Genomic DNA, 26,435 nt, shown 5'->3' with positions numbered 1-26,435 from the left:
CGGATTGTATCCGGACACCTTTGTAGTAACGGACAGTTTGCTCAGTTTCGCGTCCAAGTCTTTTCTCGAAAAACTTCGATCGCATTTCGGCGAACACGATATAGACGACAGAGATAATGGCGAACTATAGTCCGCGCGTTTTTTCCCGCCAATATCAATGTGTTGTATTGTATTTAGTAGCTTGCATCGTTTGTACCGAGCTTCGATATCGATTTTATCAGTGATTGTACCGACGTCTAATCTTTCTTTTGTCATTATTTTGATTCCGAAACTTATTTATTTCAATTTATACTATTGTAATTCGACCACGAAAAATTTATCCCATTTGACAACTTACAATTAATATTTATTTTTTATTTGACAGCGGTCATTTAACTTTTTTTTTTTAATACAAAACATTTTCATTTGGATTTCTAACCTAACTAATATTATGAATGAGAAAATGTGTTTGTTTGTCTGTTACGCTTTCACTTCTCAACTACTCAAGTACTCAACCGATCACGATGAATTTTACGAATACTTTGTCAGGGATACAGAAATAACCTATGTCACACGAAGGCGGAAACTATAAACAAAATAAAAAAAAAAAAAAATATTTTAATTTTTTTTATTCAATTAAATTAACCTAGTTCGATATAACTAGCTTATTATAAAAATTCCATTCTCCATTTACGTGAAGAAAGACACGAACACATCTGGTTTAAATTAAGTTATCCAATGTACACTTTCGTAATCGGCTTCTATACAAAAAATCAACGCGAGCTAAATATTTCATTCATTTTCAAAACACGAAGACAGTTATGAAAATTTAGCTTAAAAAATAACAAAGATAGCCTTCGCATTTATTTACAAAATCATAATATATAAATACGGGGTAAAAAAATAGAAAGACATTCTTCATTTTTTTTTTCTTTTAATGAAAAGACAATTTCGTCCAGATGTGGACATGCCCTTAAATCTTTATATATAATACTGCACGAAATACACTATTGTCCTTGATTACACTGCACCCGAGGTGTTCTCCTCGCATACTATCTGATAAGTTATCAGATATTCTGGATAGGCCTGTGAAAATATAACATTTTATAAAAGATTTCAAAACCAGGGTCTTTGCATAAAACGAAAAAAAAGTGAATGTTTGACATTTAATTTTAGCGCCAAATTAAAATTTAAGGTTATAATTATTTTTAATATTATTATTTTAAACAGCAAATATTGTTTTGAAATAATATTTAAATCGATAGGACCGGTACAATATTTAGTACCATTTAACTTAAAGACTAATGTTTCGTAGTTTTGATGTCTAAGGATATAATAAAATCCCGCTGAAGAATTAAATCCTGAACTAGTTTTAGGATGAACAAATTGTCAGTATTGAAGAGTGTAGCATGAAGCGGTTACGCAGTCGCTGTTCTGCGGTCGGTGAGGGCGAGAGTACGGACCTGCTCCCCGCGGTACACGACGTACTCCGGGTAGCAGAGGCCGCCGTTGCTGGGCGCGCCCGCCACGCTGTGGTGTCCAGGCGGGGCGTGCGCCATCTTCATCGCGCTGAGCAGCTGGAAGGCGCGGCCGAGCGTCACGCGGCACAGGAGCATTTGTCTGAAACGAGAGAAGTCAGGACACTTGGCTATATCATTTTTTAAAGTTATACTTATTTTAACGTAACGCGTTACGGCGCCAGTATGTCTGGCTTCTCTTTCTCTCATGTATAAGGAAGCGGTAGGCCTTTATTTTAAGTTATAATTTCGGTCGGGTGTACCGAGACGCACACTAATCTTTCTAAAATACTAGAAATGGTCATTTCCTTCTCTCCTTGAAGTTTCTTTGGACTCCATAACCTGTGAACTATGAGATCTTAGATTTACATGTCCCGTACTGGTTTCTTGAACCAAAAACCTCCGATGCTGGCGATCTTTCGTTAAGCAATCTCTGATATTTTGCTGGGAGAGTTAACTAAACATGTAGCAACTTTAAAGATATCATCTTTCTAAATATAACAGAATCAATGTTTCAAATATCAATATTTAAATAAAGTAAATAGTTTACCGAATGTTGAAAAAGTAAATAATTCAATTAAATCATAAATATAGCATAACTATGACTAAGACTAATCCCTTATACACGAAAGATCCAGGGCTAATAAGTATACCAGCTGTTCCGAAGGTCTTCACTCGTGAAATACTTCACTATTCTGAGCGTGACATTATAAATAATCTACAAAATCTTTCTCAATGAATGGGCTAATAAATTCATCAGCTTTATAATATACTAGCTACCCGTCCCGGCTGCACACGAGTACATAAAGTATATAGACAACTTTTATATTAAAGTACAAATATTGTAACAAAATGTTAATTTTTCCGGCTAGGAAAGTTGATATTCTCGACTTTTCTCTACTATATCGTGTATGTATTATACATATAAACCTTCCTCTTGAATCACTCCGTTAATTGGTGCAAACTGCATTAAAATGCGTTGCGTAGTTTAAAAGATCCAAGCGTACAGACGGGAAGACTGCATGATCATCCAAATCCAGCTCGGACCCTTGTGCAAACCGACCTGTGGCACAGGTAGCAACTGCGGTCCTTGTGCGCGGGACAGCCGGAGCCGCCGCCGAAGCCGTACACGTACTGGTTGCTCTTCGACGAGTGCTCCGCGAAGTAGATCCCGGCGCCGAACATGCCACCTCGAGTCAAACGTCAACATTTTTAAAAGCTGCTAGTCAGTTGGGTATTTATTAAAGGCATCTCCCGTAATCGTGACACAAACAGTTACTGGGGATTATGACAGCGAGGAAGTAGGTAGAACACCTCTGTTTGCGCTCACAACCTTGCGTATTGGTATATGTCATGTGTGTACAAGACCTAAGGTCTCATCAGCTCGATACCATATATCTGCATGGACCGATGGCTAAAAAAGTAAGCCATCAACCCAACATTTGATACAATAATTACAGGCATTACACGTCGCATTTTAGCTCGTCCTGTAGGTAGCGAGGGCAGTCAGTAGCGACTCACCGATGTAGGCGTGGCGCTCGTCGAAGCCCTTCTGCACGATGGCGTTGATGAAGGGCGAGCCGTGGAACAGCATGCGCTCGTTGTGCGCGCCCGCCTCCTCGCTCACCTCGCGCCGCCGGTGCTGGTAGCGCTCCCACAGCCGGCCGTTCACTATCTTCTGAATCTGGGGACGGAGCGGACATGAGGAGAGACGGCATGAAACTCAGTTGTTACTTATTTGTACCATTTTAAATAAAGAGTATATCAGTAAAGTGCAACTCAATTTATATATTTCCTGCCTGGAAATCAACAAATACTAAGTTATTTTTTCGAAATGGTGTAATATTCTTTTATAAGGCTACTTAAAAGAATATTTCGATCGGTCACCATCGACGAGATCTTTAACATAAGTATCGAGTGCGGCCCTGCGGCTCCCGGACTCACGCGGACGACGCGGTAGCGCGTGAAGTGCCCGCCGGCGTGGTCGCGGTGCGCGCGCACGGAGGCCTGCATCTCGCGCTCCAGCACGGCGTACTCGCCCTCCGCGCGCGCGCCGCCCTCCGCCTCCGCCGCGCCCTCGCCCTCCCCCGGCGTCACGTCCACCAGCGTCGTGCCGCCGTACCACTCTGTGCAAATGATTCATTGCTTTATTGCATACGTACTAAAAAAATACGTGCGTCAAGTATAGGACCTTTTGAAATGGAACCGAAAGTCCGGACTCACAGAACTCTAGGACCAATATTTGCAATTTTCCTAGAGGTTAAATTACAGTCAAAAACAGGTACTACAGCTTGCTCAAGCCACGCTCACTTTGACACTCAAGATTAAAAAAATCATTTAAACATAATAAATATGAAAATAAATAAATGAAAAACCCGAGCACTCGTGTAAATACTTATCAAAGTTAACTGGAGTACCGTTAGAAAAATGAAGTAAGCGTACGGTACGCGTCAACATATTTTATGTTTACTACTTGAGACAGTCCCATTACTAACTAAAATGTCAATAAAACTCGCTTCTAATACAAAGGACACAAAGTCGTTTATCGCTGTGGAGCGTGGTAGCTCTACCAACGCCGTGGCCTCACCCGAGTGCGCCTGCAGGCTGTGCCGGGCGGCCTTGATGAGGCGGTGGCGGTGCCCGTAGGCCGCCACACCCACGGCGCGCAGGTCCTCGTGCGACATCTCCGAAAGGATGTCCACCGTGATCTGCTCGCGCTCCAGCACTGGCGCCAGCGCCTCCAGGCCGATACTGGGGACAGGCATACACGTAACTACCTCGTGACCGAGAGAGGATAGTACAGCCCAGAGGGTGTCTTCCGCTGTGGAACTTAGATTTAGAGTTTATTTTTACAAATTTAATCTAGTTTAAAAAAAAAGTTGGATTAAAAACTTCTTCGATTTGCTTTCTTTACCAGACCTCAGATGTAGGTATGTCGTCTCACCTGGTCAGGAAGGTGTGTAGAGATTCGGAAGTGGAAAGCGCGGAGGCCGGCCGGCCCGCCGCGTCCTCCAGGCTGCCTCGCGAACCCTCCGACCAGTAATTGCTCGGCATCACCTGTATAATTTGTGATTATGGAAAAGAGGTTAATGATATTATAGGGACGAGAAGTTGCAGTTATTCCATCACACTATTTTACTGTGCGTGTGAGAAGGAAAGGGGTGTACTCACGGGCAGTGGGAGAGGCGCGGTGTCACCGCTGGGCAGGAGCACGGGCGCGGGGGGCGCGGGCGCGGGAGCGGGGGGCGCGGGGGCCAGGCCGTGCTCGCTGGGGGCCGTGCCCGTCATGGCGTCCTGTAGCAGCGAGCGCACGTCATCCGCACCCGACAGCTCCAGCGCCGTCTGCCCCTCCTGGTTTTTGAGGAATGGGTCTGCACCGTGCGCCAGCTGCCAGGCAATAATATATTATTTTAGTGGTAAAGATTCAAGGTCATTATATAATCATTCGCCCGAACGCAGCAGCCGATTGGCCGCTCGAGACTGCTCACTCGTTTGTACGTGATGACATAAGCTGACGGCACACGAATATCATTTACGAATATCCAATAAACGTACGTTATTATTATATAAATTACAGATATACGAATTAACGTGTTTATTATATGAGTTTGTGAGTTTGTTGGCTAATTGGGTACATCCCCAATTAGCCACCAACTAAGATGTTATGTCCCTTGTGCCTGTAGCTACACTACTGGACGAAAGCCTTCCCCATGGAACGCCAACCATCCCGATCTTGTGCAGTTCGCATTCATCTCGTCCCTGCCATCTCCACTTCCAAAGTTTCGATAATAGCTTCGTCGACGTTCAAATGGTATTTTTTTCGTAAATCCATAGTGAATATCATAGATTAATCGAGCTCTCGACCAATGATATCGCATCAATTTGCTGTCAAATGCTGTTTATTTGGCTTTTCTCCTGTTATGGTTGAAATCGAGTATATGTGGTATAACTGTTGGAGAAGAGTAACTACTAAGCTTCCTGGTTCTTCTCAGTGGAATATACATAAAAAACCTATAATTTTTCGTACTCGAATAAGGATGACGTTTACATTACTTATGATAAACCTATATCGGCCAGGAGACTCACCAATAACGCGCATAATTGCGTCCTCGCTTTATGAGCAGCCTCGTGTAGAGGAGTAAAACCCCACCGGTCAGCTGCGTTAGGGGGTGTTCCGGCTCTCAGGAGCAACGCAGCTAATTCCACGTGACCGTACGACGCGGCGTTATGGAGCGGCACTAGGCCCCCCTTGTCCCTGGCTGAGACTGCCGCCCCCGCTTCGAGCAGAGCTTCAGCGACCTCCAAGTTGTTGTAGCCGGCTAAAGGAAAAAGTTTATATTGTGTTTAACTGTTCATTGGTCTTCTATAAAGCTTGCCTCACCATAAGTTTTCATTGAGAAATGTAAGCTTCACTGGACCACTACACCACGACCACCACACCTTAGAATAGGATACCACAATACTTGGTATCGCTGTTCGGTGGTAGATGAGTAACTGGTACATATCCAGATGGGCTTGCACAAAGCCCTACCGAATAGGTCCGTGTATAAAGTAACGCACTGACCTGCAAGATGAAGTGGCGTTGAGTTCCTTCCGTGAGCGTCTCTGCAGTTGACATTCTGAGGAGTTATTAGTTTCCTAAAAAAAATACAATCAAAATTATACATTGACCATTTTGACATTGACTTAGTTTGTGGAGATATAATTAAAAAAAACTAAATATGCATCTCGAGAGGACCGACAGAAGGCGATAACTTAGACTAATCTAAGTTGAACTATTTAATATTGAAATTGTTTAACTTGAGAAATTTAGGTAAGGAAAGATATATATATATTATTAATAAAATCTGTTATTGATCATAAAATATGTTTTATTTTTAGTTACAATTCCTGAATATGTACATTAGAGTTTTGATTGCCTACCTACCGCTGCCGTATGCGTAAGAGAAAGGGAAGCCAGACAGACTGGCGCCGTAACGCGTTACGTAACGAAGCTCTTTACCCTCCCATAACAATTTATTATACAGTTTTCTGTATTATTCAGTATGATTTGTCTAAATTGGCTAAATTATGACGAAGATTGTTAGGGATGTGTGAAAAATCATGCCGGCAGCGAGTTTTACTGGCGTGCGCGTCGTAAGCCATTCGAGTTATATGTATTACGATAAATACATGAAACGGTCGCCTCATTGATAGCTTGTAAGACCCCAACCCTCGAGGTCCAGGGTTTGATATCCGAGCCGAGATTATAAAGTGTTATCGAATTTTTTTATAATAAGAAATTTTATGTAGCAACCCGGAGTCTTGAAACTGACAGTATTTACTTCAGGAAACACTTAAAACCGTCGTCCCTGAACTCTTTTCGAACGGGTCGGATATGCTGCTCCATCGGATTATGACAGGTAGGGAATATGAAAGGCGCCTGTGTGTGCATTAAAATATGTCCGGGGCACTGACTTGGCGCGCGCGAGGTCCCCGCGCTTGGCGGCGTCGAGCAGCGCGGCGTCCCCGCGCAGCGCGTCGGCCGTGTCGCCGTCGCCGGCGCGCACGAGCTGCAGCGGCGTTAGCCCGTCGCGGTTCCGCCGAGTGGGATCCGCGCCGTGCTGCAAAGGGTATCGGCGTGTTTACGACCGCAAATCCCTCCCCCCCTCGCTACCTCCATAGGAACTTTGGAATTTCATTTTTATTATTATGTGATAGCCGACAACTGGTCTAGTGCAAAATTTTTTTTATTCATACGATCATCAAAACGAGTCAGATACTGTAGCTGTGATTATATGAGATTTGTTGCCTACACCGTAGTCAAGCCTCGACGAGCACGTCAAATTTTTAAAAATTAAACATTTTACCATTTGACTAATTTTAAAAGTATATCAGAAGAAAATATTCAATAAATCTTATTATTCATTAAAATAATACTTTGAATTTGTGTTGAATAGTGCTTAATATGTGTTCATAATTCATCTCGTGCTCGGCGGTGAAGGAAAACATCGTGAGGAGCATGTGACTAATTGTGGAATATGCTCCAAGCCTTCTCCTCAAAGGGAGAGAAGGCTTTAACCCAGCAGTGGGAAATTTACAGGCTGTTAATGTATATCATATAATTTCCTTTATTACTAAGCGAAAAAGCGTTAGTCAGTCAATTTTAAGAGATACATTTTTAAAAGTAATTATTTCCTAATCATAACAATAATAGACCATTTTTTACCCGAAGTATGGCTAACTACAATGATTAAATAGGCACTTAAAGCTAGTAGAAGGGGATCAGAGCAGGCGCAGGCGCAGCCGCGCAGCAAAGAAGATCACTCACCTTCAATAGTAGCCGTACAATATCCGCTTTACCCTTGGCGGCAGCTTCATGCAGAGGCGTGAAGCGCCACAGGTCCGCTGCGTTTACACCAGCCCCTGCCGAGACCAGGAGCTCCGTGACCTCGAAATGGCCGTAGGAGCACGCGTTGTGGAGGGGGACCAGACCTCTGAGGGGAGGACGAGCAAATCAAACCATTGTTGCAAATTCAATTTCCTACAACCTTAGAAACTAAGACCTACACACTCAAACTCAAGCTCAAATTCCTTTATTCAACATAGAAGCATTACACTTACTTATTGATGGTCAAATTAAACACTACCACCGGTTCGGAAAAAGGAACACCCTGACCTGAGAAGAACCGGCGAAAGAAATCAGCCGGGTTTTTTTTTTTGGCAAATTAATTACATACATAATTGTATATGAATAGAAACAGCCAGGAGGCGATCGTTTCATTCCCAAGGTGTGCTATCAAACATAAACTCACTAATTGTTAACCTTTCGCACACAAGCGTTCCTTAACATTTTTTTTTTCATTTGGCAACAGAAGCATTTCGAACGCTTTCTGGGATCCTGTTGTAGAAGCGTATACATTGCCCCACAAAAGAGTTACTGACTAATTGACTATGCAGTCGAGATTAGATTACTGACTATGCAGTTGATAACAGGAGTAACAAGATTGTGTTTGTTCCTTGTACCAATGTTATGAGAATGACATTTTCTCATAAAAACATTAATATTTTTCCGTACATACAATTGTCATACATCCCTTGTGTCTGTAATTACACAGGCACACGCACCGTTCGAACGGGAATACAACAATACTATTTCTGATTAGCGGTGGAATATCAGATAGATACCCCACCTACACAGGCTTGCACGAAAACCAACCAGCAAGCCGATTCTCCGAGACAAGCAACTCTTACTTATTAATTAGCCAAAATAAAAACTATCACCGGTTTGCAACGAAAGAACGATACTTTTTTGTTGCCTAATAAAATAAATGCACTCTGATATATAGTAGATAAAAAACTAAACTTAGTATAGGTCGTAGGTTCAAATCAAGTTGAGTTATTCATGTGCATGTATGAATATTTATAACACAATTATAGAACCTAGCTCGTATACGGGACGAAAATTTGTCAAAATAAATGACAATGACAGTTCTCGACTGAAGGAGCGTTAGCAAAAAAGTTCTGAACGATGATAACTGTTGTGTCGTTTGCCGACGTTACCACGCGTATCTCAATTACAAAAGGACGAGGTTCAGTGTGATGAGTGAAAGAGAACTCACCCCTTATCTTTAGCGTGGACGTCGGCCCCCCTCTGTAAAAGTAGCTGAGCCAGGGGTAGTCTGTTATATCTGCAAAAAAAAAATTAAAATATACTTTATTCAAGTAGGATTTTACAAGCACTTTTGAATCGTCATTAACAAACTATTTAAATTAAGCTACCACCGGTTCAGAATTAAGATTCTACCGAGAGGAACCGGCAAGAAACTCAGTAGTTGCTCTTTTTCAATATCTAAAAATACAGTAATGTATTTCATATATTAATTACAAATATTATATATAAACTTTATATTAAATTCATATATACATTTTTTGGTGGTAGGGCTTTGTGCAAGCCCGTCTGAGTAGGTACAAGCCACTCATCAGATATTCTACCGCCAAACTGGAATACTTAGTATTGCTGTGTTCCGGCATGAAGGGTGACCTAACCTAACATCTTAGCTCCCAAGGTTGATGGCTCCTTGTTGTAATATAAGGAATGGTTATTATTTCTTACAGCGTCAATGTCTATGGGCGGTGGTGACCACTTACCATCAGGTGGCCCATGTTTCCGGCCGCATACCTATTACTTAAAAAAATATAGCAACACACAAGCACAATAAGGGTCTATATACAAACTTTAAGATTCAAGAACAAAGATAAAAAGAAATAATCTTATTTTTCCGGCTAGGAAAGGTGAAAATCTCGGCATTCCTCTACTATGATATGCATATATTATATCATATCATATATATCTTCCTCTTGAACCACTCTGTTTATTCAGGAAAACCGCATTAAAATGCGTTTCGTAGTTTAAAAGATCCAAGCGTAAAATCGGAAGCGTTTTATACTATGTAGAGATAGGTTTAGACAAAACAGTTTAGTATCTTTTCTTCTTCTGTTTGTCAAACAATTTTAAATATTATTTTTGTTCAGGGAGCCACTGATGAGCTTCATAATATAATAGAAACATTTTAAAAATAAGATTAAATCTAAAAAAAAAAATTCCAAACGCATTCATGTACGTTTCTAATGTACGTAAAGTAGCTATCGGAACTTCGGAAGTAAAATTAAAATGGACGTAAGTATAGGTACATGTATTATAAAAAAAACGATGTATTATTCAAGGACTGTTTGTACTCGTAGTGCACAATATTGAGTTGCTTGAATATCGATGGAAAATATATCCAAATTAATCTCAATTAAAATTCGTATCTTTATTCAACAGAGAATCATTACACTTGCATATTAATTGTGCAAAATACGGTTCGGAATGAAGCACCTCAGACATGAGAACCGGTGAAAGAAAATCAGCGAGATTTTTGTAATTAGTAATTATACACCAACTCACAGCAGAAATATTTATCTTATTTGAGATCATTGACCTTTTTTGAGTTGACGATTTTACAAAAAAGAGGAGAAATATTCGACTAACCCAGCAGCGAAGTGCAGTGGCGTAGAATGTCTTCCATCGACGTCTCTACAATTAACTAAGCGCGGTCTCGCGTCTAAAATCGCTCGCGCCGTTTCGACGTCGCCCGTCCGCGCCGCCTCCAGCAACCGTAAGGCCGCTGCGTTCGAACAGGCATCTGTAAGAAATCATAAAAAATTAACAAAAAATCAAAACTACCTCATGTAATATTCTGAGAAAAGGAATTATAAATAATTTAGGAACCCATAAAAAAAACATGCTTATCCATCACCAATCATCCATTCATTTATTACGTCAGAGGATTTAGGGGGAGGGGGGGGCTCGACTATTTCTTCTTATGTTTTCTTACAAGGAGGTGGGAAGGAGTTTCGATAGTTCTTACGTAAGATCAAAAAAAATCAAAATGAGTCAATTTTTTTTAAATCTTATCAGTTGATCAATGTAACTATAATATTTATTTGAATAAAGATTAATAATAATGAATATGCGAAAATCACTTCGCATAGTTTTTTAAATCTGTAGTATAAGGTTCATAAACAATAAAAAAAAAAATATTTTTTATTATTTCATAATTCAATTGGCGTCATTAAAAAATATCTCACGACATTAAGACCCTATTGTTTGTTTAAATATCATCTGCGCGGTATCATTTTTAAATATACTGTATTTATATAATAAATATTTATAAGCCACGCCCAGCCGCTCGCCAGTAAAACGGCAATTTTTTTTCCGACAGCCTCAACAACATTTACAGCCTGTAAATTTCCCACTAAGTGGCCCTATGCGGGTTGGTGGATTCACATGTGGCACAATTTCGTTGAAATTAGACACATACAGGTTTCCTCACGACCGCCAAGCACGAGACGAATTATAAATAAAAATTATATTATTAAATAATTTCATCAAGATCTCTACACTCTACAGCTATCTAGACTTTTTAAACATAAACATAAATAAATATATTATAAATAAACATAAACACAACATTAGAAGCTGGTGCTCTTTCAGCTTTGCCGCCCGGGCCTCTGACGGGCTTAGTCCAGCACTGCTTACAAGCCGTCCGACCATGCCTGCACGAAGTTTGATATGCACAAACTTGACACGCTACGACTTCAGTCCGTGTTCACGTAATTGTGTCCTTATTAGCTGTAAAACTGTTTTATGGCAGAAAATTAAGGCGATAGTGTACCTAGATTCCGTCGTTAAGTAATTTCATTGCTCAAATGGCTGTAATTATTGTTAAAATAATTTTATGATGTTGCAGTATGGCATTTTTAACGATATAATTGTGGAATGGTTTTATCGGGTCTATCCTAGACCTGCACGAAATTATTAATATACCTTGCATCAATGTAAGTAAGGAACGTACTTAAGCATGAACGTGGATGGATATAGAGGAAGGGGACGACCAATGAAAAGATGGATGGATTGTGTGAAAGATATGGCTGGAAAGAATGTTACTTGTGAGATGACGTTAGATAGGGAAGTATGAAAGAAGACATGCTGTGCCGACCCCAAGTAAATTTTGATAAGGGCAGTAAAATTGCAATTGCCAATGGACCATAAAAAAATAAAAAGAGCCGAGATGGCCCAGTGGTTAGAACACGTGCATCTTAACCGATGATTTCGGGTTCAAACCCAGGCAGGCACCACTGAATTTTCATGTGCTTAATTTGTGTTTATAATTCATCTCGTGCTCGGCGGTGAAGGAAAACATCGTGAGGAAACCTGCATGTGTCTAATTTCAATGAAATTCTGCCACATGTGTATTCCGCCAACCCGCATTGGAGCAGCGTGGTGGAATATGCTCCAAACCTTCTCCTCAAAGGGAGAGGAGGCCTTTAGCCCAGCAGTGGGAAAATTTACAGGCTGCTAATGCTTAAAAAAAAGAAAAAAATGGACCATAGACCTTGGGAGCTAAGATGTCCCTTGTACCTGTAGTTGAGAGTGGGTGGTACCGACCCAGGCAGGCTTGCACGAAGCCCTACCACAAAGTGAATAATGATATTTATATTACAATTTACTTATAAATGTATGTAATCATTGAATCTGTACTATCACTAAAAATGAATACTAATTAAATTTATTTTTTAAGCATCATATACATCACAATATTATAAACAAAGGCGTACATATGAAGTGTCCGAAAAAAATGGCGGAATTCAAAGCAACGCACAAAAAAATCATAATATTCATAAAAGGGGCATTGTTTTCTGATGAGAAAATTAAATAGTCCCAGTTACAAAATAATGTTTTTGGCAAGTACGTCTGCGATTCTAAATATTGCGTTCCGTAGACAATTATATTTATTTTCAAGAAATAATCCGCAGCTTCTAAAACGCTAATCAAAGTCGGATTAACTCGTTTGATTTTAAATGAGCGCTCATTGGTTGTTATGAATTGTTAGCTATTTCATCGACAATCGTCTATTACTGACCAATGTAATATTACAGGAATCAGCGACTTAACTCGGCCAGTAAGTCAACGAGGCCAGCCAGAAGTATAGCCTACTTAAACCACGAGAGGAGTAACCACAAATTTGCATTGGATCGACGCGATATCATTGGTCGATATCTTGAATTATTCCTTAGGAAATCGTGAATAAATAGCGCTTTGGACTTCAGTGAAATTTTAAAAGGAACTTTATTAAAGTTGGATATTTATTAATTAATGAAATTTGCAAGTTCACGGTTGGTTTATGATTACTCCTTGCTCGATTGGGAAGGATAAGTTCTCTTCCGTTCCCTGACTTCCTACTCTTGGGACGCGAAAATGACGTAATTTTCATTCTCTAATCCCTCCATCCCTAATTATTGGCGTTTGATAAATAATAGCGAAACGAATTTTGACTATTCTAATTTTGACCTTACACTATTGACTATTATTATGCTTGAAAATAGATTTTGATATACAATGCAAAACACGACTAAATAATCGTGATTTTAACTAGCTGTTCGTAACGCAGTCGATTAGAAACGTGATCGTTGCCATTCAGCCGTATTCCTATTCTACTATACGACGATGCAGTCGCGTCTCGGTCGAAGTTGAATCGGAAACGTTTAAGTTATAAGCGTTACAAGTTTGAAGTTGGTCTCCAGAACTTCGTACTAACAAAGGAGTAACAAAGTGTCGAGCCTCGACGCGAGTTTGCCGACGTCAAAAGAATTATTCCAATGCCTTCCGATGGAAGCTGCCTAATCTATTTGATTGCATATTCTTTGTTTGAGTATACTAGTATACAACAAAAAATTGGTTTCGTAAGACTGTAGTAGAGTATGTATATCGTAACTGGGATGATTTAAGTATGTACTCTAGCGCTCGAGCAAGCATGCTGATGTCAGCAAAAGACTGGTGAATGGGTCCAATTGAAAAATAGAGAAGGTACATTGGGACGTCGACAACAGCAATAGCACACGTAAAATAACAATTCAATTTAAACATCATTTAATTAGCGTACTAGAAGTCATAACCGAGTTTCAGAGATTAAGTAATGAATATGCTCAAAGGAAACAATTCTCTATTTGCCTAGCATATTCTACTACTATACACAAATAACAAGGCCTTCACCTTGACAGTGCTCTTCTCGACATAGGCTCCTCTATATTTAGTAAAGAGCAGGCTTACGTTAGCCTTTCCAGAGTTAAAACCTTAGATGGAGTACATCTTATCAATTTAGGTCCAAGTCAAATCAAGGCACAAGAAAGCTCTATTGTAGAGTCCACATACATCCGTCTGCGCACGTTATATCGCCCCGACTTGGCCAAATTAAGTATAAACTGAAAACGCGTAAAAAAACCGGACACTGAATAGGCAATTCACTCTAACATTTCAGAGGTACAAGAAAATATAGAACGTATTACAAAAAAAAAACAATTATACCCCATAAACGTGGGAAAATAGAATAGTTTCACAAAAACTATTTTGTATTAATTTCGTTATTAATAAGTACCTACTAAAAATTTATATACAAAAAGTAGTGATATCCCATCAAAAACATAAATGTAAAAATGAGAGCCAAGTCACGCACGCACGCACGCACGCACACACACACACGCACACGCACACGCACACGCACACGCACACGCACACGCACACGCACACGCACACGCACACACACACACACACACACACACAAGTAAACTATTTATTTTGATATAATGTTAGTTTACCTACTGATGGTGAGTTTTAGTATATAGTAAGATATTGTTTATTCTTTTTAAGAACATGGACAGAATTGTATGTTATGGAAGAGCGGGTCCTTCTGTCACGAGTATTATACTATACTCACTAGAGGGTCCCAACCTTTATTTGCTATGTACAACTTGATAAAGAATAAACTATTTTTTCATTTTCATTTATAAAAATCCGAAAAAGTCGTCCCTTTATAGTGAATACTTACATTTACCAACTCACGTCGGTAAATCTTAGGTTTTACTGGAAAATCTTAAGATTTACCTTAGTTCGAGCTTTTACAGTAACACATATATATAACTTTATCGAATCAGGGCCATTAATTTCGTTTCTATATAAGGACCGGAATTATTCTAAGACGGCAGTTCCTACGTAATAACCGAACTATATTATTGTGAGTTTCGTTGAGTGTAACGGCTGAGTATTAGGAATTAGTGACCTTTGAGGAGACATTTAAAAAGATAGTAAGTTTTTTAAATATATATTCGAAATTTAAATTTACCTTCTGAAAGGTTAGCTTCGCAATTGTGACACTTTTGAAACTTTTATAATTTTCTAGAGTTTATTTGGATGGATTATTTATTATGTTAATTTATAAAATTAATGATAACTCAACTTGAAAATGAAACGATCCACATAGACGACTAAAATAATAATTATATTATATAATATAAATTAATAATGAGTAAAAAATATATTTAAACAGGCAAAGACAAAAAAGTACCTTTTTTGCGTCTGTCTGACAATAGTTTTATTTTTTTTACACAACAAAAATCACAAAAAATAATAATTGGAAACAGGAATAAAAAAAATATTCGAATTTCGAACATTTATCGATTTTTTTTTTGTTTTATAAAAACTTTTTTTCCGAATTTCAATGATGATGATGTTTTGATTTTGATTGAAGTTTGAATTTTTAACTTTTTTGAATTGAAATAAAATTAGTCTATTGTTTTAAATAAAATATGTGTCCTGGGGCACTGGTCCTGTTGGATGTTGCTTTTGCTATGTTATATGAAGTATTAAATAACCGATACAATTACATAGATTAACAACTTTTGAGAGTAATTAAACGAGAGAAAAAAATATTAATTAAAAATACCATGTGAATTAAATTTATAACAAAAAATAAATTTCAATAATCTTTTATAAAAACTTGAATAGAGAGATAGAGAGAAAGAGATTGTTGCCATCTCTTCGCCTTGACATAACGCTTTCCGCTAACTCCGTTCCAAAAACATTTTATTGTACCTTCTATGTACTCCGTTTCAGCATAAACAGACTTTAATACTATTTTTCTTTTTAATTGTAAATATATAGGAAGAACTGGGGCTGATGGTAGGTGGTCACAATCAAACATTCACATTTGCACTGTTAATTTTAACCATACCTAACATTACGCGCTACCAACCTTGGGAACTGACTTGGAAAAACGTATTGGCGATTTATGGTATGATATATATTTAATGTCGAATGTTTACGGTGGTGACAATTTACCACGTGAGGGTCTGTTTGGTAAACTCCCATATTTAAAATACAATAAACATTTCTCAATTTTTAAACCAGTTTTTATCCCGACTGAGTTGGTACCATCCACTGATCAGATAGAATACCTGATCAGTGGATGGTACCAACGATGGTACCAACAACCGCCAAACAGCAGTAGTCGGTATTGTTTTGTTCCGGTTTGAAGGTTGAGTGAGCCAGTAACAGGCACCAGGGACATAACATCGTTCCCAAGGTCTGTGGCGCATTGGTCATGTAAGGAATGAGTAATATTTCTTACAGCGCCTTTATCTACGGTGGTCACCACTTACCATCAGGTGGCACATTTGCTCGTCCGCCTGCCCACATCATAAAAAACCCACCACTCCGAACATTTTCATTGTCGATCGACGTACGATGAACGTATAATACAAAAAAAATAAAAATAATTAAAAGCAAAAAAACTCAGCCCAAAAAAATTGAGACAATTGTGTTAAATAACAAGTTGTTAGTAATAAAAAAACCATTATTATTATTTTTAATACTTCTAAATAATAATTAATTTCACATCATTGTAATTATACGACCTTTTTGTATTTTAATTGTAAAGATACAACAATTTGATATAATGTAACGTAATTTAATATGAAATCGGTAATTGTTACGGCGTCATAGAATTATCTCGGTGCTGACTGACTTGTGGATTCAGTGACTGGCTTATAAAGACAGGACCAGAGGCTCCAATCTTTGAACCCAGGAGATTGAAAGATTTTTGCCGAGAAATTCTCACCAACACTCCTTAGTCTTGGAACATAGTAAAATTATTTACTTTCTTATTGATTGCCCAAAATCTATCACGAACCGTCGTGTCGTGTTTCAAGACAGACCTATTCTTCTAAAATAATAATTTCCACAGAAAATGCCACCATTCTCATCAAATGTCCGTGAAGTCACGGAACAGCCGAAGAAAGACGACGAAGAGCAGTTCGAAAAGCTGGTTGCACCTCAAGCAGCACCGCGGAAATACGATGTCGTGTATCGTAACCTGGTAACCTTTGGATACGGACACCTCACAGCTCTGTACGGAATATACCTCGCTTGCACTGTCGCTACGTGGAGCACTCTTATATTTCGTAAGTACGTAATGTCATGATCTAGTACTGTGGCAGATTTACCAGAAGGTTCTGTAGGTCAGGTCATAGAGGGGTAGATTTGAGGAGGGAAATGCAGGCATAGTTATTTGTTAGGGGTTCAAACAAATCAAATTGACGACCTCCGTGGTCGAGTAGTGTGTACACCCGGTATGAGGTCCCGGGTTCGATTCCCGGCCGAGTCGATGTAGAAAAAGTTCATTAGTTTTCTATGTTGTCTTGGGTCTGGGTGTTTGTGGTACCGTCGTTACTTCTGATTTCCATAACACAAGTGCTTTAGCTACTTACATTGGGATCAGAGTAATGTATGTGATGTTGTCCAATATAAAAAAAAAAAAAATCAATACCGATTTTGATTCAGTTTTTGTTTGAAACATCATTTGACTTATACGAGAGTGTTCCAGCTATGATGAAAGCAAATCTCTTCAGGCTTTAGGAGACCAGTGACCTTTTTCAAGTCGTTGAAGGATTCGAAATTAGTATCCTGTGACTTTAATGATCAACAACAACTTAGTAACCCTAGCCTGATGCAGCATCTTCTGGAATCATTAGGACACCTCTCATGTGATTTAAAAATATATATCTTTCATAGGGATAAGGGGGTAAATCTGTCACTGATTGAATACAGGTTATATCGAGATATTTTTACAATGTTTTGCGTGGGGGGGGGGGCGTATTACCACTAAGTGGTTTAATATGACTCCTTGCTTTCAGATTTCACGATATTCGTGATAGCATCTATCGGTGTGACGGCTGGCGCGCATCGGCTCTGGACGCACAGAGCGTATAAGGCGAAGATGCCCTTGCAGATTCTTTTGATGGTGATGAACACGTTCGCATTCCAAAACACAGTGATCGATTGGGTGCGCGACCATCGGATGCATCATAGGTGAGAAAATTTTAAAATAACTACAAAATACTTCATAATGCGAGGTATTGGTTCCTAATTTAAAATCAAAATTAAAAATATATTTTATTCAAGCAGGTTTTTGCAAGCACTCTTGAAAGGTCATTTTACAAACTATATTAAGTGAAGCTACCACCGGTTCAAAGTGTAGATTATACCGGGAAGAATCGACAGTCGGTTACTCTTATTCAACATTTAAAATACAAAGTTATGTTAGTGAACTACAATTATATATAATATATCCTGCCTGGAGGTCAACAAGTATTAGCTCGACGCTTTTTTATCATTTAAATAAAATTTTGCGTTGAATAAATAAGATTTTCTAATAATGTATTTTTTTACACATGATTTGAATTTATGAATCGGCAAAGTTACACATAACTATTATATTATTCATTTAATTATAAATAATATTGTATAGCGAGATCTGCGCACTTAGGGCGCACTTAGGGAATGAGCAATAATAATTTGGGATGGAACTTGAAAGTTAACACGCGCATCAAAACGGATTACCGCGGGATCCAACCCAGGCAAGCACCACTGATTTTTATAATTTGTGTTTATATTTCAACTAGTGCCCAGCGGTGACGGAAATCATCGTGAGGACCTGCATGTGTCTAAATTTCAATGAAATTCTGCCACATGTGCCACATGCCATTCTGCCACATGCCATTCACCAACCTGCATTGGAGCAGCGTGTTTGAATACGCTCCAAACCATATCCTCAAAAGGAGAAGGTTCTTTTGCTTAGCAGTAAAAGATTTATTGGCTGTTATTTTTATTTTATATAAAAAAATATAGTTACAAGTGTTTGGATATGGATTTCTAAAAAATAATCAACCGACTCTGGTAAACTCAATAGGAGTTGGTGTCAGTAGATTGTGTCTTTGTAGATACGTGTGTTTGTATGCATGAATGTTTAACTACCGGTAATATTACGAAGAACTGATTTTAAAATTATTAAAACTAGTTGAACATAGACATTTCTATTGACAATAATTCGCAAAACTTAAATTTGGGGCAGGAATACGAATAAAATAACAAAACCCCACCTAATCTGCTAAAATTTCAAAGTCAAAGGTCAAAAGCATTGGATTTTTCTTTCTAAGTACCACCGTTTCTGAGATTTCACCATTTAAAACATAAAATCAAGTCTAGGAAAAAAGCCACTATAAAAGAAATGTACAAAATTTGCTGTTTTTATGTGTTCATAATATTGGGTACTACTACCATAAACAGGAGAAAAATCAATGGATTTTTTAATCAAATGTCTCTGTATAAAAAGGTACACCGCTAAACCCAAAAAAAAAATTATAAACACAAATTAATCCAAGAATAAATCAGTGGTATTTATTGAACCTACAATCCTAGATAAGATTCCATTGATTACCAATTCTGATTAAAACTATAACAAATATGACTACAATATTCCAACATTACTATGTTTCTTTAATAACTGCCGTAAAACCTGCACCATTCGTTTATAACGATTCATAAAAATGGATGTCATTACCTCTTTATGAATAGACAGATCATCGTACAAGTCGCACGTTCATATTTAAAAACACGAGTAGACTAAGGTCATAAGTAACATTATAATTATGTCATAAACGTAAGTGTCATGACAAAGTTGTTGGAACGAAGTTCCTTTACGCGGCTTACGTGGAGTGAACTGGCAGAAAACGTCACGTAAGGACCCCATACCGCATCAGAGGACCTTTTATTTGAACATATTTTTTAGTATTATTTGATTTGTTTATTTATTTCACTATCGGTTATTTAATACATAACATATAGTGGAAGCAAAGCTAGCGAGCAACTGGCACCGGTGATCGAGAAGCTATGAGGAAACTGTCATGGTATGGGCATGTTATGTCCTGTTAGTCGACTCCACAGAGTCAGTAACTCTTTTGTGGGGCAGTTTAGCAGTTCTACATTAGGATCCCAGAAAGCGTTCAAAATGCTTCTGATGCCAAATTTAAAAAAAATGTTAAGGAACGCTTGTGTTCGAAAGGGTACTATACAATTAGTGAGTTTATGATTGATAGCACACCTTGGGCATGAAACGATCGCCTCCTGGCTATCTCTATTCATATTCAATATATGTATTTAATTAGATTGACAAAAAAAAGACCCGCTGGGTTTCTTTCATCGGTTCTTCTCAGGTCAGGGCGTTTCCTTTTCCGAACCGGTGGTAGTGTTTAATTTGACTATCAATAAGTAAGTGTAATGCTTCTATATTGAATAAAGGTATTTGAGTTTGAGTTTGACTATGCGGAATGAGGACCATGTTTTGAGGAAGGTGTTGAGCATGGACGTGGATAATGGAGAAACGATAGTTGGATTGTGTGGAAGACGATATGGCTGGAAAGAATGTTACTTCTGAGATGACGTCTGACAGAGAAGTACGGAAGAAGACGACTTGCTGCGCCGATCCAAAATAAAATTGGGTTAAGGGCAGGAGGATGATGATGTAGTTGAAACAACTTCCTTCTGACTGGGTATCCCACGACACCTAGTTGTAACAATTTTATTTACATTACCGTAAATCTACTAATGGCTTCATTTTTTTCATGGAAGTTTTGTAGAAAATATATTTGTATCTATAATTCTCTACATACATATAATAAAATTGGAGTGTCTGTTTGTAATATTAAAATAACAGCTTTTTACTAAATGCACATGTATGTATGTATACACGGTACATATACCAAAATAACATTTTTTACCATTTTTGTCGGTCTGACTGTCTATCTGTTTGCTCAGCCTCATCTTTGGAACGGCTGGATCGATTTTGACGGGACTTTCATTGGCAGACAGCTGAAGCATTAAAGAGTAACTTATGCTACAACAATAACTTTTTAAACACAAACGCGCACGAAGTTGCACGCACAGCTAGTCTACAATAACATCGAATTGCACAATTTAAATAAATATAAAATACTTGCACCATGTATGATGAGACGTAGGAGAAATTTAAATAAAACGTTTTTACAACGCAGTTGGGAGAAATCGCCACGTACGGAAAACACGTTATGACCTTCAAGTGACCTCAGTTGACCTCAGTGACCTATGTCCCTCAGTTACTATTTCACATAGCATCATTTAAACTTTTTTTTATGTTGTTGTTTGAACTCACGCGTGTTTTTTAATGACGTCATTGTCATTTTATTATTCTCGAACGTTGTTCATTTATTCCAAAGTCTGTGTAATCTATATATGTAAATAAAATCGAAATACCACCCGCTGATTAAACACGAAATCACAGAAACGATGACACCTACAAACTTGAAATTTATAATTTTGGCGGGTTCCTTATAGAGTGTACATGTACATATGCCCTAAGAACGGATTTTACGAAACTCCACCCCTAAAAGGATATAAAGGGGCTTGGAAGCTTGTGTTTTAAAAAAATTCAGGCAGGTAAAGACGCAGGTTCAGCTAGTTTAATGAAATACAACGAAAGCAACTTCGTTCCAACCGATGGTCTCACGACACCTCCATTCTTATACTTTGTAATTTATAGAAACTACTCACTGTGGATAAAATATTTAATTAGAATTAAAAGCGGTCAAAGTCACGGGTTCATCTTGTTATCAACTACATAACAACAAAATTACCCGTATAAATCCACTTTCTAAAATGTATGTAAATATTATACCAACGTAAAAAGAAGCGACAAAAAATTATACAAAACAACTAATTTAAATTAAAAAAACCGACGAACTAATTCAGTAATGTGCATAATTAATTGAACTAATTAAACGTATTGGTTAATTAACGATTCGAATCGTGTTATTTTCAATTTTAATTATTTATTTCGTAACAATTATTTGTCCGTCAAACAGGAAGTAAAATGATGGCGTAATTGTTTAAATTAAAGTAAACGGCCAAATGGACAAAGGGGTATTCTCCCTTCTACAATGCGGGTTGGTGGATTACATACGTGTGGCAGCTTATTACAAGCACATGAAGACTCAATCTATGGTCAATTTACTTGGTAGTGGCAAGTCCCCCCTCCCCACACTTCATGTGGGGGATACGCGTAACGCGTCTTTTCAGCGTACTAGTCCTAACTAGTTTTTGATTCCTTGTTTTGGACCTGTTATAGATTAAAACAATAGTATGCTACACATGAAACATTAAAAAATATGTTTTTGTTAGCGTGTATCCTTTGTTGAAGATTTTTAATAAATAAATAAAATATCAGAAGACTTCGACCAATGGTATAGCGTCAATTCAATTTCAAGGTCGTTTATTAATCCTGCTGTGATTGGATAAACTATAGATACTACCGAGATACTATTTACTTGCAAGCCTGTCTAGAAAGATACCCTTTGGTTTGGTTTGGTTTGAACTACAGGCACAAGGGACATAACACCTTAGCTCTCAAGGAATGGCGCATTGGTGATGTAAGAAATTGTTAATATTTTCTACAACCCCAAAAGTTAATCAAAGGATACCGCAACAAACTCAGTAAATAATAAATAAATAAATAAATATTGGACAACATCACATACATTACTCTGATCCCAATGTAAGTAGCTAAAGCACTTGTGTTATGGAAATCAGAAGTAACGACGGTACCACAAACACCCAGACCCGAGACAACATAGAAAACTAATGATTAAAATTACTCATCATCTCACCACCACCAAGAGGTGTAAAGTAACAGCCTCTAGGTGTGCAACTACTGGTCTAAGGCAACCTCTCGCTTTAAGGAGAAAGTTTTGAGCTTATTTCGCGCTGCTCCAAATGCGGATTGCTTGAAACACATATTTCAGAACTGCATTGAAATAAGACAAATGCAGGTTTCCTCACGATATTTCCTTCCATCAATAGGAACGGATGATAAAAGAAGTACATGACAGTTACTGAAATGTTACAGACCGACGTCACATTGATATTTATAGTTAGAACAGAACGAATGCATTATATCGTATAATGCGCCGCTATATTAGATATAGCTATATGTTACATATATATTAGATATATGTTAGATATAGCGCTATAGATGAATCACAAATTAAACACATGAAAATTCAGTGGTAACACATGAAAAACAAAAACCGTAATCATCGGTTAAAATGCACGCGTTCTAAAAACTGGGCCATCTTGGCTCAGAGGCGTACAGTTAAGTATGTTTGTAATTATATATTTTTTGTCAAAATGGTGAGAAAAATAATTTATTCTCTCAGGTATAGCGACACGGACGCCGATCCACACAATGCAACGCGGGGTTTCTTTTATTCTCACATCGGTTGGCTTTTAGTGAGGAAGCACGCAGAGGTCAAGAGGCGCGGGAAGTTCGTGGACATGTCTGATATTTACGCGAATCCTGTGCTCCGGTTTCAGAGGAAGTGAGTTATTGATATTTAAATCTTTATGGTCTGCTACAAGGCCAAATGCCTCAGTGGTGGTGGTAGTGGTAAAAAGGGGTTATATATACTCTATTCTAACCATAACAGGAGAAAAGCCAAATATACAACATTTGTAATCAAATTGACGCGATATCATTGGTCGAGCGCTTGATTAATCTATGAAATACACAATGGATTTGACAATGGCCTTTTGATCGGCGACGAATCTGTTATCAGAATTTTGGAAGTAAAATTAAAGTGGGAATTAATAGTGTAACAGTGTTGTATTATAAATAAAGATATATTAATAATAAACTCTTAGTAGTGCACAATATAGCTGAGTTATTAGCAAATCGCATGAAAAACGTAGATCGATAATGTTTGGTTTCGTAATAAGGTTGTTTATCTTTTTTTCTACTTCCATTGGAATTGGCTATATATATCGGAGTTTCGATGCATCAAATACGGCGAAGTATGAAGTACGATTCACATCAAACGCGCCGTATCAGACCGCGGCGCTTTTTTCAAATGGGAGAAATGCTTTCACAAATTTCCGAAACTAGGATTTAAAGTCATGAAAACCAGGAATATTTAGTTTAGAAACAGTACACAGTAGAGTAAGAAGCCGGGAATAGTATAATTTAAATTGATTTGTAATGAAATTCAAGCAATAATAACAATAGTAATATTATTAGTAGTTTGGTTCCGTGCGACCACTCGCGAGCATAGGAATGTATAAGAATTTTAAAATAGGGAATCCCATGACACTACCAAAAACCAGGAGATGTCTTATGAAAACAGAATAGTTGGCAACTCTAATACATGTTAATTTAAAATATGTGCACGGTATTTAAAGTTCATATTTGTATAACAAGGAACACTGAGCCGCAATTGTGCCTTTGTATACGCGTTCCATGCGGCGCGTTTGATTTAAATCGTACTTTTGACTTTTCATCGTAACGAGTTCACGCATTCACGAGTCACTTACCGAATCTGCCTACCTATTTTAAATAAAATATAAAAAACCATTAATATCGATAAAACCTGTCAAATATTATATTATATCTGATGAATTAAATTCCTATTACAGATACGCAATACCCTTCATAGGATCAGTCTGCTTTCTGCTGCCAACGATCATCCCGATGTACTTCTTCGGGGAAACATTGGCGACCGCGTGGCACCTAGCGGTACTACGTTACGTGACCAACCTACACACAACGTTCTTAGTGAACAGCGCCGCACACTTATGGGGCAACAAACCTTACGACATCAACATAAAACCTGTCCAAAACTTGGCCGTATCAATCGTTGCTTTCGGCGAGGGTTTCCATAACTACCACCACGTGTTCCCGTGGGATTACAAGACGGCCGAACTGGGCAACAACGCTTTGAACTTGACGACGTTGTTTATCGATTTCTTCGCGTGGCTGGGGTGGGCCTACGACCTCAAAATGGCGTCTGATGACATGATAAGATCTAGGTCGAAAAGGACGGGCGACGGCAGCAACGCGTGGGGATTTTAAACGATAAGAAATCTATAGATTAATAATTAATTTATCTATTGCTTCACTTTCCCTCAACATATGCTATTGACGATAGCGTGTCTCATTGCCTAGATTTCAGTACTACTTGTCCATACAATGAAATTGGAAACTTAAAAATTACGCGAGAGGATGTCTGTAATAAAATAAAAAGACTTGATATAGCCAAGGGACCTGGACCTGATAATATTCCTGCAATATTTTTATTTAATATTGCTAAGGCAATATGTTTGCCACTATCAATAATTTATAACAGATCATTCGAAACTGGACAATTTCCTGAAGTTTGGAAAGAAACATGCATTGTTCTTATATATAAATATAATAAACATGAGTTAGTTAATAATTATCGCCCAATTTCAAAAATGTTTATTATGGCTAAAGTTTGCGAATCCCTAATTTATACACATATATGTATATAACCATGTCAAAAATTAGATAAGTGACAATCTGCATGAATTTATAAATGAACGTCGCTTCATGTTTGTAAAATTTCTGAATGTATTGATAGTGGCCTTCAAATGGATGCCATATATACAGATTTCTCAAAAGCTTTCGACAAAGTTAATCATGACATTCTTTTAAATAAATTGAAATCATATGATATTTCGGATCGGCTGCTATAGTGGTGCAAAACTTATTTAATGGGTAGAATCTCAAGAGCGGTAATTCATGGACACCATTCTAAACCATTCGTTGTTTCCTCGGGAGTCCCACAAGGATCGAATTTAGGGCCATTGTTTATCAATATATTTAATAATGATATTGTACCAATATTTAAGGATTGTCACGTGAGTTTATATGCTGATGATCTTAAATTAACAAAAGTAATAAAACAATTTTCTGATATGGTTTTATTACAGGAAAATCTATGCAAATTAATTGAATGGTGTTGTAATAACAAAATGATCCTGAACATTGACAAATTTGTAATAACACATAAAATTTCTCGTAAAAAAAAAGTTATACCATCCAAATATTATGTAAAAAATATAGAACAGATATAAGTTGACAGGATTCGTGACTTAGGCATCATGTTGGGTAGTAAACTGAATTTCAAACTGCATATAGATAAAGCTCTTGATTTAGTAAATAAATCACTAGGCTTCGTTCTTAGATGCTCCAAAGTCTTGAAAAGGAGTGAAACTGTCTTAAGCCTCTTTAATTATTTCGTGCGTAGCAGATACGAATGTTGTTGCTTAATTTGGTCAACGTGTCAAAAGTTGCACATTTATAGAATTGAGAATATACAAAAAAAGTTTCTTCGTCAAGTATCATATAGATTTAGGAT

At 37.9% G+C, this 26,435-nt stretch overlaps 2 protein-coding genes across 2 annotated transcripts in view; one reads left to right on the top strand and one right to left on the bottom strand.

Moving 5' to 3' along the window:
* Positions 1–592: 592 nt before the first annotated feature.
* The window catches only part of LOC125074796 (poly [ADP-ribose] polymerase tankyrase), a 37,114-nt gene continuing 11,271 nt past the window's right edge, over positions 593–26,435 (bottom strand). Inside the window, exons 11-24 of the mRNA XM_047686222.1 lie at positions 10,510–10,663; positions 9,098–9,166; positions 7,807–7,972; positions 6,954–7,099; positions 6,061–6,134; positions 5,583–5,815; positions 4,668–4,883; positions 4,441–4,553; positions 4,084–4,247; positions 3,441–3,622; positions 3,018–3,180; positions 2,560–2,686; positions 1,443–1,599; positions 593–1,065 (exon numbers count right to left, since the gene is read on the bottom strand). Coding sequence (XP_047542178.1) covers positions 1,000–1,065; positions 1,443–1,599; positions 2,560–2,686; positions 3,018–3,180; positions 3,441–3,622; positions 4,084–4,247; positions 4,441–4,553; positions 4,668–4,883; positions 5,583–5,815; positions 6,061–6,134; positions 6,954–7,099; positions 7,807–7,972; positions 9,098–9,166; positions 10,510–10,663 — 2,030 coding nt within the window. The 3' untranslated portion in view covers positions 593–999. The remainder of the gene's footprint in view (positions 1,066–1,442; positions 1,600–2,559; positions 2,687–3,017; positions 3,181–3,440; positions 3,623–4,083; positions 4,248–4,440; positions 4,554–4,667; positions 4,884–5,582; positions 5,816–6,060; positions 6,135–6,953; positions 7,100–7,806; positions 7,973–9,097; positions 9,167–10,509; positions 10,664–26,435) is intronic.
* LOC125074798 (acyl-CoA Delta(11) desaturase-like) lies at positions 15,075–25,539 on the top strand. Its single transcript, XM_047686225.1, has 5 exons — positions 15,075–15,161; positions 17,099–17,315; positions 18,048–18,222; positions 23,439–23,600; positions 24,691–25,539. Exons 2-5 carry the CDS (start codon positions 17,102–17,104, stop codon positions 25,124–25,126), a joined length of 987 nt encoding a protein of 328 aa, XP_047542181.1. The 5' UTR covers positions 15,075–15,161; positions 17,099–17,101; the 3' UTR covers positions 25,127–25,539.

The sequence above is a fragment of the Vanessa atalanta genome, chromosome 28, assembly GCF_905147765.1.
Source record: "Vanessa atalanta chromosome 28, ilVanAtal1.2, whole genome shotgun sequence".
Taxonomy (NCBI): domain Eukaryota; kingdom Metazoa; phylum Arthropoda; class Insecta; order Lepidoptera; family Nymphalidae; genus Vanessa; species Vanessa atalanta.
This window is presented reverse-complemented; position numbering and strand designations above follow the sequence as displayed.